General features: G+C 32.0%; 1 protein-coding gene across 1 annotated transcript in view; it reads right to left on the reverse strand.

The window, feature by feature from the left end:
• Window positions 1–6,897: 6,897 nt before the first annotated feature.
• Window positions 6,898–14,342, reverse strand: part of LOC127537971 (solute carrier organic anion transporter family member 1B3-like) — a 76,435-nt gene continuing 68,990 nt past the window's right edge. Inside the window, exons 14-15 of the mRNA XM_051961390.1 lie at window positions 12,564–12,681; window positions 6,898–7,462 (exon numbers count right to left, since the gene is read on the reverse strand). Of these exons, the coding sequence (XP_051817350.1) occupies window positions 7,246–7,462; window positions 12,564–12,681 (335 nt within the window). The 3' untranslated portion in view covers window positions 6,898–7,245. The remainder of the gene's footprint in view (window positions 7,463–12,563; window positions 12,682–14,342) is intronic.

Raw genomic sequence — 14,342 nt, forward strand, 5'->3', positions numbered from 1 at the left:
AGATAGACATTAAATATTGTATTCTGTCTATAGTTATTTTAAATGGAATTTCTCTTTTTCTCTCTTGCTTCTGGGTTTTATTGTTAACACATAGAAATGCTATTGATTTACATGGATTTATTTTATAACCTGCAATTTTGCCAAAGGTATTCTTTATTTTGAGTAGGTTGTTTTTCTTGATTCTCTAGGACTCTCTAAGTATATCATCATATCATCTGCAAAGATTAATAATTTTCTTTCTTTGTTGCTTACTCTCATTCCTTCTATTTCTTTTTTCTTTTATTATTGTTAGAGCCAGAATTTCTAGTATAATATTGTATAATAATGGTAATAATGGGCACCTTGTTTCACCCCTGATCTTATGGTGAATGCTTCTAGCTTTTTCTCTTTAGAAATAATACCTCATGATGGTATTAGATAGCTGCTGTTTGTCATTTTAAGGAAAATTCCATTTATTTTTAATCCTCTAGCATTTTTAATAGGAATGAGTATTGTATTTCCTCAAAAACTTTTTTCTGCCTTTATTGAGATTATTACATGATTTCTGTTAGTTTTGTTATTGATATGGTCAATCATGCCAATAGTTTTTCTGATAATGAACCAATCCTGAATTCATGGTATAAATCCCTCTCGATCATAGTGTATTATTCTGCTGATAAATTGCAATCTCTTTGTTAATGTTTTACTTAAAATTTTTGCATCAATATTCAGTAGGGGATTGAGCTATGATTTTCTTTCTGCTTTGGCTCTTCCTGGTTTAGGTATCAGCATTATATTTATATCACAGAAGGAATTTGTCAGAACTCCTTGTTTGCCTATTTTTCCAAATAGTTTACATAGCATTGGAATTTATTATTATTTAAATGTTTGATAAAACTCACTTAAAATATTTGGTAGACTCCATCTGGCATTGGTTTTTTTCCTTAGGGAGTTCATTGATGGTTTGTTCAATTTATTTTATTAAAATGGAGTTATTTAAGTATTTTATTTCCTCTTCTGTTAATCTGGGCAATTTATATTTCTGTAAATATTCATCTATTTCAATTAGGTTTTCAGACTTATTGGCATACAACTGGGCAAAAAGCTCCTAATTATTTTCTCATAAATTACAGTAAGTTCACCCTTTTCATTTTTGGTGCTGATTAGTTTTTTTTTCTTTCTTTTTCTAATCAAATTAATCAAAGGTTTATCTATTTTTTCTTTTTTCATACCACCAACTCTTTGTTTTATTAGTAAACTCAATTACTTTTTACTTTCTATTTGATTAATCTTTTCCTTGATTTTCAGATTTTCTAATTTGGTATTTAATTGGGGAGTTTTTAATTTGTTCTTTTTCTAGCTTTTTTAGTTGTATGCCTGACTCATCTATCTTCTTTCTCTCTTTTTTATTCATGTAAGAATTTAGAGATATAAAATTTCCTCTATGAACTCCTTTGGCTTCATCCCAAAAAAATTTGGAATGCTGTTTCATTATTGTCATTTTCTTGGAAGAAATTCTTGATCATTTCTATAATTTGTTCTTTAACCCACTCATTCTTAAGGATTATATTATTCAGTTTCCAATTGATTTTTAATATATCTTTTCCTGACCCTTTATTGAATGTAATTTTATTGCATTTTGATCTGAAAAGGATGTATCTGCTTTTTCTGCCTTTCTGCATTCATTTGTGAGGTTTTTATAACCTAATATATAATTAATTTTTGTATAGGTACCATGTGTTGCTGAGAAAAAAGTATATTTACCCAATTTGATTTTTTCCAGAGTTCTATTATCTCCATATTTTCTAAGATTCTATTGACATCCCTAGTTTCTTTCTTGTATATTCTGTGGTTAGATTGATCTAATTCTGAGAGGGGAAGGCTGAGGTCCCCCACTGATATAATGTTGTTGTCTATTTCTTCTTGTAGGTGGCTTGTATTCTCTAAGAATTTGGATGCTATAACACTTGGTGCATATATAGTTAGTATTTATAACACTTCTTTACTTGTGGAACCTTTTAGCAGGATGCAGTTTCCTCTAAGACAATCCCAATAAACTTTAGATATAAAATATCATCTTCATCCAGAAAAAGAATTATGGAGATTGAATGTAAATCAACACATTCAATGTTCACTTTTTTTCTGTTTTTTTTTCCCTCTCATGTGGTTTTTCACTTTTGTTTTGTTTTTTTCTCTTCCAACATGATTCATAAGGAATGTGCATTAAAGGATGTAGCTTTCTGTATTATCTCTTTAAATTTAGAACTACTTTTGCTTTTGCTTTGTCTGGGATCAGAATTGCTATCACTGGTTGTTGTTTGCTTGTTTTTGTTTCAGATGAAGCATAATATATTCTACTCCAGCCTTTTACCATTACTCTGTGTGTAGTTATCTGTTTCAAATGTATTTCTTTTAAACAATATATTCTAGGAGTACTTTTTAAAAATCCACTCTGTTATCCATTTCCACTTTATATGGGAGTTCATCCCATTCACATTTATAATCATGATTATCATCTGTGTATTTCATTCCATCCTATTTTCTCCCCATATATACTTTCCCCTCTTTTTCCACCCTGTTCTTCATTAGTAGTCTTTTGTTTCTGATGAACCCCTTCCTCAAGCTGCCCTCCATTCTATCACACCTCCTCCCTTCACTTTTCTCCTACTGTTTCGGTCCTCCTTTTTATCCAGCCTTTCCCTTTTCTTTTCCCTTTCTCCTCATGCTTCCCTGTAGTGCAATATAAATTTCCATACCTGAGTATATATGTTATTCCTTCTTTGAACCAAAACTGATGAGATTAAGCTTCAGACAATGCTTATTCTCTTCCCCTCTATTGTTATAGGTCTTTTGTGAATCTTCTTGTGATCCAATTTACCCCAATTTACCTTTCCCCTTTTCAAATTCTTATTCCTCCCATTAATGTCTTTTTCTTTTCACATTAGAGTCAATTTATACTTACCCACTCTATGTATGCCTCCTCTAACTGCCCTAATAAAAGAAACAGTTCTCAAGAATTACAAGTATCATTTTCCCATGTAGGGATATAAACAGTTTTAGCCTTTAAATAATGTTTTTTTCTTTTCCTATTTACCTTTTTATGCTTTTTTTTGAGTGCTCTGTTTGCAGATAGAATTTTCTGTTTAGATCTGGTCTTTTCAATAGAAATGACCTGAAAGTCCCCTACTTCACTGAAGCTCCATCTCCTCCCCTGAAAGATAATGCTTAGTCTTGTGGGAAAATTGATTCTTTGTTGTAATCTTTTTTTTTTTTTTTCTGAGTTGTGACTTCCCCAGGGTCACACAGCTAGGAAGTAGTGTCTGAGACCAGATTTGAACTTAGGACCTCCTGACTTCAGGGATGGTGCTCTATCCACTGAGCCACCCAGCTTTCCCCTTGTGTGTTGTAAAGTCCTTTTTCTTCCAGATATAATATTCCAAACTCTCCAATATTTTATTGTAGATGTTGCCAAATCCTGATTAATCCTGACTGTGACTCCTCAATATTTGAATTTTTTTTTTTTCTGGTAGGTTCCAGCATTTTTTTCCTTGAGAGTTTTGCAGTGATGCAAATGATGTTTCTTGGAGTTTTCCTTGTGAGATATCTTTCCAGAGGTCATTGATGAATTCTTTCAGTGACTGTTTTGATCTCTACTTCTTGTATATTAGTGAAGTTTTCCTTGAAGATCTCTTGAAGAATGCTGTCCAGGATCTTCTTTTGGTTGTGAACTGTAGGTAGTTAAATAATTTTTAAATTGTCTCTTGGATCTATTTTCTAGCAAAGTATTTTACATTTTCTTCCATATTTTTCATTCTTTTTAGCTTGTCTGATTATTGATATTTCAATCATTTGCTTCCATTTGTCCATTTCCAGTTTTTAAATGTATTATTTTCTTCAGTTAGCTTTTGTATCTCCTCTTCCAATTTATTAATTCTAACTTTTCAAGGTGTTTTCTTCAGGGGCTTTTTTTTTTGTTGTTATTGCATTTGGACAATTGTATTTTTTTAAGGATTTATTTTCTTCAGTCAATTTTTGTTTTTCCTTTTCTAATTTATTGTCTCTCTCTTGCATCTTCTCTTCTTTTTTTCTTTTCCCTCTTTTATTTGACTTTTAAAATTCTTTAAGAGTTTTTCTAAGAAGGTTCTTTGGGCTTGGGATAAATTCATATTATCCTATGAGGTTTTACATGTAGGTATTTTGTCTTTTTCTGAGTTGGTATTTTGATATTTTCTCTCACTATAGCAGCTTTCTATGGTTACGGTTCCTTTCTGCTTCTTGCTCATTTTCTTTTTTTTCCTTCTATTTCATCATTTTTGAAGTGAACTTTGCTCTCTGAGACATGGGAGGCTCTGTCCCAAATTTCTTCTGTAGCTTTGAGTCTTGGCTTTAAGCACAGGGGTTGCCTGTATCTTGCTCACAGTACTGGGGGTAGCTCAACATTATCTCACCTTTTGTTGCCTATCTGAATGATAATTTGCCTTCAGTGCTGGGACTGGAGGCTGCCTCACTGGTTTGTTCTGCTAATGTTTTATTGACCTAGGACCAAAGTTCTCATTTGCTGATATATTGTGATTAAGATTCTCCCATTGGCTTTTCTGCCCACTTTGAGCTGGACTGAGCATTCTTTACACCCCAGTGAGATTGAACTTTCTTGAAGTCTTTCCAACTTATCTTGAGCTGTAAAATTGTTTTGTTCCAGTTCTTTTTTGCCTCTGCTGTTGCACACTCTCTTCAAAGGATTGGTTTCATATGGTTTTTGAGAGAAGCAGGGAAAGCTCAGGCAGCTTTCTGGCTTCACTCTGCTCTCTTGACTCTGCTTAACTGAAAGAAGAATCATAGCTTATATTCAGGTTTCTTGTCCTCTCTCATTAGAGATAAAATTGTGAATGAGAAACATGTAACCTTTTTAAAATATGTGTTTCATTATCTATGTTAGCAGAAAGTCCCAGGTGTTCATTATTGTTTAGAGGTTCTCTAAGGTTTAATTCATCTGCATCCCTTCCTTGACAGCTTTTTTCTAGTCTCCCTGACACAAGTTTCTTCTCATGAACATTATCTCCCCAACAACCATTCAAACTACCAATGTGATTTTTCTAAAATGTAAATTTCATCATGCCTAATGCCCATACTGCTGGTTCAGTACTGCCTTCAATATCAGTTACAAACTTGTCTGTTTTTCATTTAAAGTCATTTGAAACCTGGCTTATTGCTACTTTGACAGGAAATTTGATATTTCACTTTCCTCTCAGATGCCTTGCTTCCTTGATTAGAGACTAAGTGTTTGAAGCAATATGCTTTTCTTAATTTTCCTTTATTAAAATGCTCAAAGATTATTAACTAAATACTTTTCCATGAATTTTTCTCTTGTTTTCAATTCCATGAAAATCATATCTTCATACCACTTAACCACTGGTTAAGCATACTCCTTTTGTGTTTTTTTTTTTTTCCTCCTCCTCTTCACCATAAACCACTTTAAGGCAGGGAATGTCATTTTTTTCTTATTTTTATTCCCAGAGCTTTAATAAATGCCTGGCAAATAGCAAATACCTATCTTTGAATGATTTTATCCTAATGAAAGCTATAGTTTCACAATTCCACACATTTGCAAATGGGTTGTTTCTCTGGTAAGAGAGCAGCAGCATTTTCTTTTTGTTTCAAGAGCTAAATATTACCTGAAATGTTTTTCTCTTTTAAATTGTGCCCAGAATTTCTAGTTGTTTGATTAATGCAACACATTAATTGAGAAAACCCTTAACCTCAAAATATTTATTAATCTCAAAATTACTTTAAGTGATTCATGATATGCGCACAATGTATCTTCATTATAATCAAAGAGCTATGCTGAAGCAAGGCATGTTTCAATACCCCATTTTTATTTAGATTTTGTGCCATTATCAGTTTTATATTTTTAGCCAATTAATATGCCATGAGATAAAAATGTCAAAATTCTCAGGGAATGGAATTCAAAACAACTGAAATTAAAAGAAGGATGGTAACTGAAAGAATCATAGCTTATATTCAGGTTGCTTGTCCTCCTGGATCTCATTAAAGGAGATAAAACTGTGAATGAGAAACATGTAGCCTTTTTTAAAATATGTGTTTCATTATCTATGTTAGCAGAAAGTCCCAGGTGTTCATTATTGTTTAGAGGTTCTCTAAGGTTTAATTCAACTGTATCCCTTCCTTGACAGCTTTTTTCTAGTCTCCCTGACACAAGTTTCTTCTCATGGACATTATCTCCCCAACAACCATTCAAACTACCAATGTGATTTTTCTAAAATGTAAATTTCATCATGCCTAATGCCCATACTGCTGGTTCAGTACTGCCTTCAATATCAGTTACAAACTTGTCTGTTTTTCATTTAAAGTCATTTGAAACCTGGCTTATTGCTACTTTGACAGGAAATTTGATATTTCACTTTCCTCTCAGATGCCTTGCTTCCTTGATTAGAGACTAAGTGTTTGAAGCAATATACTTTTCTTAATTTTCCTTTATTAAAATGCTCAAAGATTATTAACTAAATACTTTTCCATGAATTTTTCTCTTGTTTTCAATTCCATGAAAATCATATCTTCATACCACTTAACCACTGGTTAAGCATACTCCTTTTGTGTTTTTTTTTTTTCCTCCTCCTCTTCACCATAAACCACTTTAAGGCAGGGAATGTCATTTTTTCTTATTTTTATTCCCAGAGCTTTAATAAATGCCTGGCAAATAGCAAATACCTATCTTTGAATGATTTTATCCTAATGAAAGCTATAGTTTCACAATTCCACACATTTGCAAATGGGTTGTTTCTCTGGTAAGAGAGCAGCAGCATTTTCTTTTTGTTTCAAGTGCTAAATATTACCTGAAATGTTTTTCTCTTTTAAATTGTGCCCAGAATTTCTAGTTGTTTGATTAATGCAACACATTAATTGAGAAAACCCTTAACCTCAAAATATTTATTAATCTCAAAATTACTTTAAGTGATTCATGATATGCGCACAATGTATCTTCATTATAATCAAAGAGCTATGCTGAAGCAAGGCATGTTTCAATACCCCATTTTTATTTAGATTTTGTGCCATTATCAGTTTTATATTTTTAGCCAATTAATATGCCATGAGATAAAAATGTCAAAATTCTCAGGGAATGGAATTCAAAACAACTGAAATTAAAAGAAGGATGGTAACTGAAAGAATCATAGCTTATATTCAGGTTTCTTGTCCTCCTGGATCTCATTAAAGGAGATAAAACTGTGAATGAGAAACATGTAGCCTTTTTTAAATATGTGTTTCATTATCTACATTAGCAGAAAGTCCCAGGTGTTCATTATTGTTTAGAGGTTCTCTAAGGTTTAATTCAACTGCATCCCTTCCTTCACTTTTAGAAGGTCCAGTGTTGTTTTCTTTATATTTTTTCTTTACAGCAATGAAGAAAAAGATTAAAAAGGTATATGCTACTGCTCTCATTCCTATAAGGAAGCCAAAGAACTTCTTTCTGTAAAAAGATAAAAAAAAGTCATAAATTTTGAAATGCAGCAATTATGCAGCAATTATAAGATTAACAATTAATTGCTAACTTTGGAAATAATTCAAGTGTGCATATGAAAAAATACAATTAGTCATGTTTTCCCCCTTCAAATGTAAATCTCACATCCATCCTATAGTAATTGGACACAAAAAAGTGGTGTTATAAATCAGTGTGGTGATTTTTGATTGTGTGAGTGTGCATGTGTAATAATAGCTAACATTTATACAGAAAATCCTAAAATCTTTGTTGCACTTTTCAGTTCTAATGTGTCTGATAGTTTAAAACTTCATTAAGACCTTTTAGACACCTTATAAATGGCTTTAAGGACTTCAAAGTGCTTTACATTTATTATCTCATGATTCTCACAGTAATCTTATCTTCTCTGTTATCTTATTTTCTTCATTTTTGTGTATCAAAATTTGAAGCTCAGCAAAAGTTAAATCACTTCTTGGGGACCATATACTGAGGTGGATTTCATACCCAGATTTTTCTGATTTAAAAACAAGCAAACATATTCTTTGCAATTCTTACCATTGTGCCTGCATATACATTTTCATACTAATTGCTATTAATTCAAGGAATTAAATGATTTTAATAATATCTCACCTCTTCTGAATATTGTGAAAATATTCTCTTACAAGAAAAGAATCAGCTTCACTGTGCTTGGGGTGGCTTAATAAATACATTTCCTTGGGTCTTCTGGTTGGTAGTAGATGAGAATAACCTGAATACTTTTGAGATATTGGAGGATGAAATATCATGGATATTTCATGGGGTGGTAGAGAATGACTTAATTACAATTACAAAAATAGTCTTATGGAATCAAAAAGTATGAGTTAAAGTTGCCCTTCTTGGGTGAAGGTTGTCCATGGTTCTTTGAAGGTACCCCTAACATTCAAAAGTACTATTTGTGTAGTACTCATATTGTTCTGATCAGCCACATTTGGACATATTGTAACTCAACTCTAACATAGTGATGTCATTTTGGTTCTCATTGAGAGGAAAGGACAACAACCAAGGAACCAATTGAATGCAGAAGATGAAAAAAAAAATCAAGGTGGTTAAGTCAGATGATTCATAACAAGGCCAGGACTGAAGGAGGGAAGGACAGATCCAACAGTAGCTGGCAACTTCAGCTCCTTCCCTAGTCCTAGATGGGCTGCTTTTTATTGAATTACAAACAAAAGAGGCAACTTGCTAAGCATAAAACAGACAAATGGGTTTGCTAAAGATGTTTACATTAATAGATATGTGCTTATGCAGAAGATACTTGTTTACAAAGACTATTAATTCAGAATACATGAGACAATTTAAGATATTATATACATCTGGGATCCTTGAGGCTTATTATATACGACACTTTTATAGGAGGAATAGAAACAATAACATGGTGCAAATATGATCTAATCCACTTAGAAAGAAGAAAAAATGTATAAAAATGAATACAGTAACAGAAACAAGAGGTAGTAGGGGACAGATGATTTCAATTATTTAGGCATTGGTTTAAGAATATTTCTAAGCATGAGAAAGTCAGTGAAAATACACAATGCTGGAAGTGGAGAGTCTTATGCAAGGAAGAGGAAGTATTACTGAATCATAATGTATTTATATATGAGTTGAAGAAGTAAGACTGAAAGGTTATGGAGGATTTTAAAAGATAGAGTATTTAATATGGGCATAGAAATCTATCTTATCCTGCAGGAGAATTTTCATTAAAGAGGGAGATCTATGTTTTCTTTCACAACTAGACTTATGGAAATGCTTTGTATAACTTCACAGGTGGTTGCTTAATTGTGTGAGAATAAGGGAAAAATCCTAAGATTCAAAAAATTTTTAAAAAATGTAAAAATTGTTTTGAATGTAACTGGGGAAATAGTTTATAATAAATCAAATTTTTAAAAATAAAAATTTAAAGAAGGCAAAAAAGAGTATTTCATTTTTGTTGGGGATCTACTGGTCATCAATAAATAGAAAAATAATAATGTTTGGATAAATAGAATTAGATATTATATAAACATATATTAGAAACTAGAAATATAAAATAGATAATTAGAAATATCAAAATGATAAATAAGTGGAGGATGGACTAGAGTAAGAAGAAACTTGAGACAAAGAAACCAACTAGTAAATTATTGAGATAAGACAAATGGGAATTGATGGAGCCCTGAATCAGCTTGATGACAAGGTTAGCAAAAAGAAATATAGGAAACATTTCAAAAGTAGAATTGGCAAATATTGTCATTGTAATATGGAGCATTAGATTGAGGAAGAAGTTGAGGATGACAATTCCATTGAGAGCCTGGGTAACTGGGAAAATGGTGGTGCCCTAGATAGTAATTGAGAAGCTAGGAAAAGGTGACTTTTTTAAAGGGGGAAAGCAAGATAGATAAGGAGTTTAAATTGAGACTGCTGACTTTAAGATTTTTATAGGACTTTCAATTTGAAATAGTTGGATACACATTACACAGAAAGAGGTATGCAAAGGCAAACATATTCTATTCTCAATTAACTTTAATTTTATTCAGGCATACAACAAATTTTCAGATAAAAAATGAGAAAATTTGATATTTTCTAATAAGCAATAAATATGAACAATTTTGAAGGGTTGGTTCCATTATTAGGAAAAGAAATGAACTGACCCTTGAAGGAAGAGAAGAATTCATAAAGATGGAGGCATACAAATGTAATGTATATGGTGAAGGTCTTGCCCAAAGACAAAGAACCAGAAGTAATTTTGATATTACATAATAGTCAGAAGTCCCTAGGACTTTAATTGAAATCCTGAGGAGACTATAGTTTATATTATCTGTTGCTGTGGGGTAGCTAGATGGTGCAGTGGATAGAGAACCAGCCCTGAAGTCAGGAGGACCTGAGTTCAAATTTGGCCTCAGACACAACACTTCACACTTCCTAGCTATGTGACTCTGGGAAACTCACTTAACCCCAATTGCTCCAGCCAAAAAAAAAAAAAAAAGAATGAATTAGAGAGAAAAGAGAATGACAAAAGAGAGAAACAACTCGTACAGGAGAGAATAACAATAATATAGGAGAGAAGTGATGAAGAAGTTCAAAGGGTTGGTTGTACATGGGTTGGGAAGGTTCAGAGGAAAAGAGTTATCTGTTAAGACTTTTAAGACTGAGATTCCAGTGATATATTTAGGAAATACTATATGAAGATATGTGTCATTTGATAGTTTGTTGGGGACAAAAGGAATAGATATTTTGACTGGAGAAGAGAAAATTCAGGGGACATGATAGGTATATTCAGGATTTGGAAAAATGTCATTGTGCAAGAAGAATTATATTTGATTTGTCTGATCCCAAATGTAGAACTAGTAGCAACAATTGGAGATTTCAGAGTCAAATTTACATCTGATATTAGAAAAAAAAGCAAAAACTTTGCTTCATGACATAGCAACTTCCTCCTCTTTGGAAGATTTCAAATAGATACTAGATGGTCATCATACTCAGCTTAGAGCATAGACCTTTTATCTGTCAAACTCAGAGGAAAATGTTTGGATGAACATTCAGGGTTCACAACCTTTTCTACTTCTAAAGTCTCTGACTTTCAGTAACTTTCTAGTATTTTATATTTAAAATGAAAAAGTATATTCTAGAATTTATCATGCATAAGAAATAAAAGCATCAAAGACTTGTAAAGTGATTGATTATGAATTAGATGTTTCCCCAAAGAAACATCAAGAGTTTTATTATATTGTTGCTTAGAAACAATTTTTTAAAATCCAATAAAAGTAGGCAAAAAAATGCCTCTTGGCAAATTTTTCACAACCCTGTTATTTAAGTTTAATTTATATTAAGTTTAGCTAGTGATAATTCCTATCTGTTCTTGATTGTGATGAACATTTGTAAGATATGTTATAGCAAGGATTTCTTTATAAATTGGAAGTTGGACTTGAGAGGCATTGAAGAATCTTCCAATACAGACACTCTGTGATTCAGGAACTAGGTGCAAGGACTTAATGTGATTGGAGTCCAGAAATGAAATTAGGGTTTTACACATAATGTTTTGGTAGTTACCTGCCTGAAACCTGTGAGGATGGAAAAAGATCCTCCAAAGGAATGCAAAAAGAAAAAAAAAAGCCTTGTGAATGCTCATAATGAGGTAGCAACAGAGAGAGAATGATTCATCATAGGGGACTGAGAACTCAAAATCCAACAGAACTAAACAAAGGGCAGAAATTTGCAGAACTTATTCGTGAAAGACAGTGAATAAAATTCTGAATAGATCATTCTATCTTGGAAGGGACAAAAATTGTAAATCCCCTTACTGAGCTGTGAAAACAGAAGGACAATAAAACAACAGAAGCCCATACATCTCTTTCCATCTAGCCACTAAAGTGAGGAGAGATAAATATTAACAGCTGGAAAAATGAGCAATCAAAAAATATAACCTTATTGTATAGAAGTACTATGGTGATAAAGAAGTTTAAGACACAATTACAGAAGAATTTGCCATTTTTACCTTTATATAACCAGTGTCTTGCATATATATGATACCTACTATATGTTTTTAACTAAATTTAATTAATTTACAATGTTCTGAGGTATGTACAGGAGGTACATTTTCACATATGAAGGAAAAAATATAGAGAAGTTAAGTACTTGTTCAAGTAGCTTTGAGCACAGACCAAAATTTTGATATTTTGACTCCTAGTGTCTTTCTCATGATTTTTAATGAGATCATGTATATTAGAAAATGCTTTTGCATGGAATAAAGTACAAAAATAAATTTTGTTTATATTTTTGCTGGAACATATTTCTTTGGATAGAAAAAATAAAGCTACGCATCTTGTTCCTACCATGATAAAATGGCTTCGAGCAATAAATGTGAAAATGGACCTCTCTGTTACCATCATTTTTGTCCTTTTATCTATCATTGCTGGACACAATGAAAGCTAGAATGAATCATGGCATTATCATTTCTTCAAAACAAGATATAACTTATTAATCATAATATCCAACATAAAATTATGGGATTGCATTCTTTTGAAAGGTGTATAGTTTAACAGAAAAAAATAGTTTATGAAATCACTTTATGGCAACTTACCTAAATGATATGGGGTCATATATTCTGCAAGATCCTTGTTCTTCACAATTATTAGTTGCCCATTTTAGGCATGTTAAATCTATAATAGCTCCAAAATAAATAGGGGTTAACAATCCTCCTGCAATATGAAACAGCCAAATGTCAAATTGAAACAAGGGTTCTTAACTCTTTCTTCTGTAATTGTCCCCTTTAGCTTCCTAATGAAACCTATAAACTTCTTTTCAGAATTTTTTAAAGCATAAAATTAAAAAAAAAAACATAGGATTACAAAGGAAAGAAATGATTGAAAAATATTATTACAATATTGAAAAATATTCACAGATCCCAAGTTAATCATTAAATTTGTTCAATATAAGTAGGACCATGATTAGCAAGACCATATGTGCAATATGATGCTCACAGCTAGGTGCTTCTGCATGAACTCATATAATTCATTCATGACTTTCTGAAAATGTATATATAACACAGCATGATATATGTAGTCTGACTAGAAGAAAATATAGAGATTATCTGTTGTTCTAGAAACAATAGTCCCCCACCTTGAAACTAAACTACAAATACTGGAACAAGAAGTTGGATATCATAGCTGCTTATGTAATGAAGGACAATAAATAGGGGTATTCCAAGAGGTTACAGCTCTGTTCTCTCATCAGACCCAAACTAATAAGGAAGAAATTATCTGTCTTTGTTTACTTCATCTTCTCTCACTTTTCAATTCTTTTCAATACCTTCCAACTTTATTGCTTGATGATTTCAGTACTCATAAATGCCATAAAGCTGAGAAACCTTAATCAGTTGACATTTCTTCATAACATTTCTGCATCTTTTGATAATGTTAAACAAATTATCCTTCTGGATATTTTGCCTTCTTTGAGTTTTTATAACATTTACTCTTGTTTTGTTTTCTATGACCATTTGTGTGGTCCATTATGTGACCATTTGTCAGTCTCATTTTTGAGAGTTTATCTCCTTTTTCTTGGGTGGATCCAAAGCTCTATTCTGGATTTCTTTTCTCTCTACAATTTTCTCATAGTGGCATTTCTTATAGGGTTAATTATTACCCTTAAGCAAATAAATCTCAAAATGTATATTTCTTGACTAAGGTTATCTCCTCAGTGCCTTCTGTACAGTTTAATCAGAGCATTCTGTAGGTATTTCAAAACAGAACTAATTATTATCCTCTTAAATTCCCCAATATCTGAACTTTGGCTTTTCTACTGAGTGAACTTTTATCTTTCCAATAAGCTAGATTTGCAATCTCAGAGTCACCCCTGATTTCTCATTTTCCTTGATACCATATATCTGAGCAGTTGCTAAATTTTGTCTGTTTTGCCTCTACAATATCTCTTGTGTCCCAATTCCTCTTCTCTACTCACATGGCAACAATTTTACATGAGGACCTCATCATTAGTCACCTAAAGTATTACAACAACCTTCTAAAATAGTTTATATTTGATTCTAGACATATATATATATATGTATATATATCTATTTATATGATAAACTATAAATATTTAGGACATTTTAAAATCTGACCTCAATTTACTTTCCCCTTTCTATTACATAGATTCACTCTATGATTCAAACAAAATTCACTTCCTACTTATTAATTGTTATCACACTTTTCTCAACTCCTTGTCCTTAAGCAGATTTTTCCCATTCCTGGAAGACATTCTCTCTTCCTCTCCTTCTCCTTCTCCCTCTTCTTCTTCCCCCACCTCCTTTATCTCCTTCTAGTTCTTATATACTGAGATTTTTTAAAATTTCAGCTTATATGCA

This window comes from Antechinus flavipes, chromosome 5 (assembly GCF_016432865.1).
Source record: "Antechinus flavipes isolate AdamAnt ecotype Samford, QLD, Australia chromosome 5, AdamAnt_v2, whole genome shotgun sequence".
In the NCBI taxonomy this organism is placed as follows: domain Eukaryota; kingdom Metazoa; phylum Chordata; class Mammalia; order Dasyuromorphia; family Dasyuridae; genus Antechinus; species Antechinus flavipes.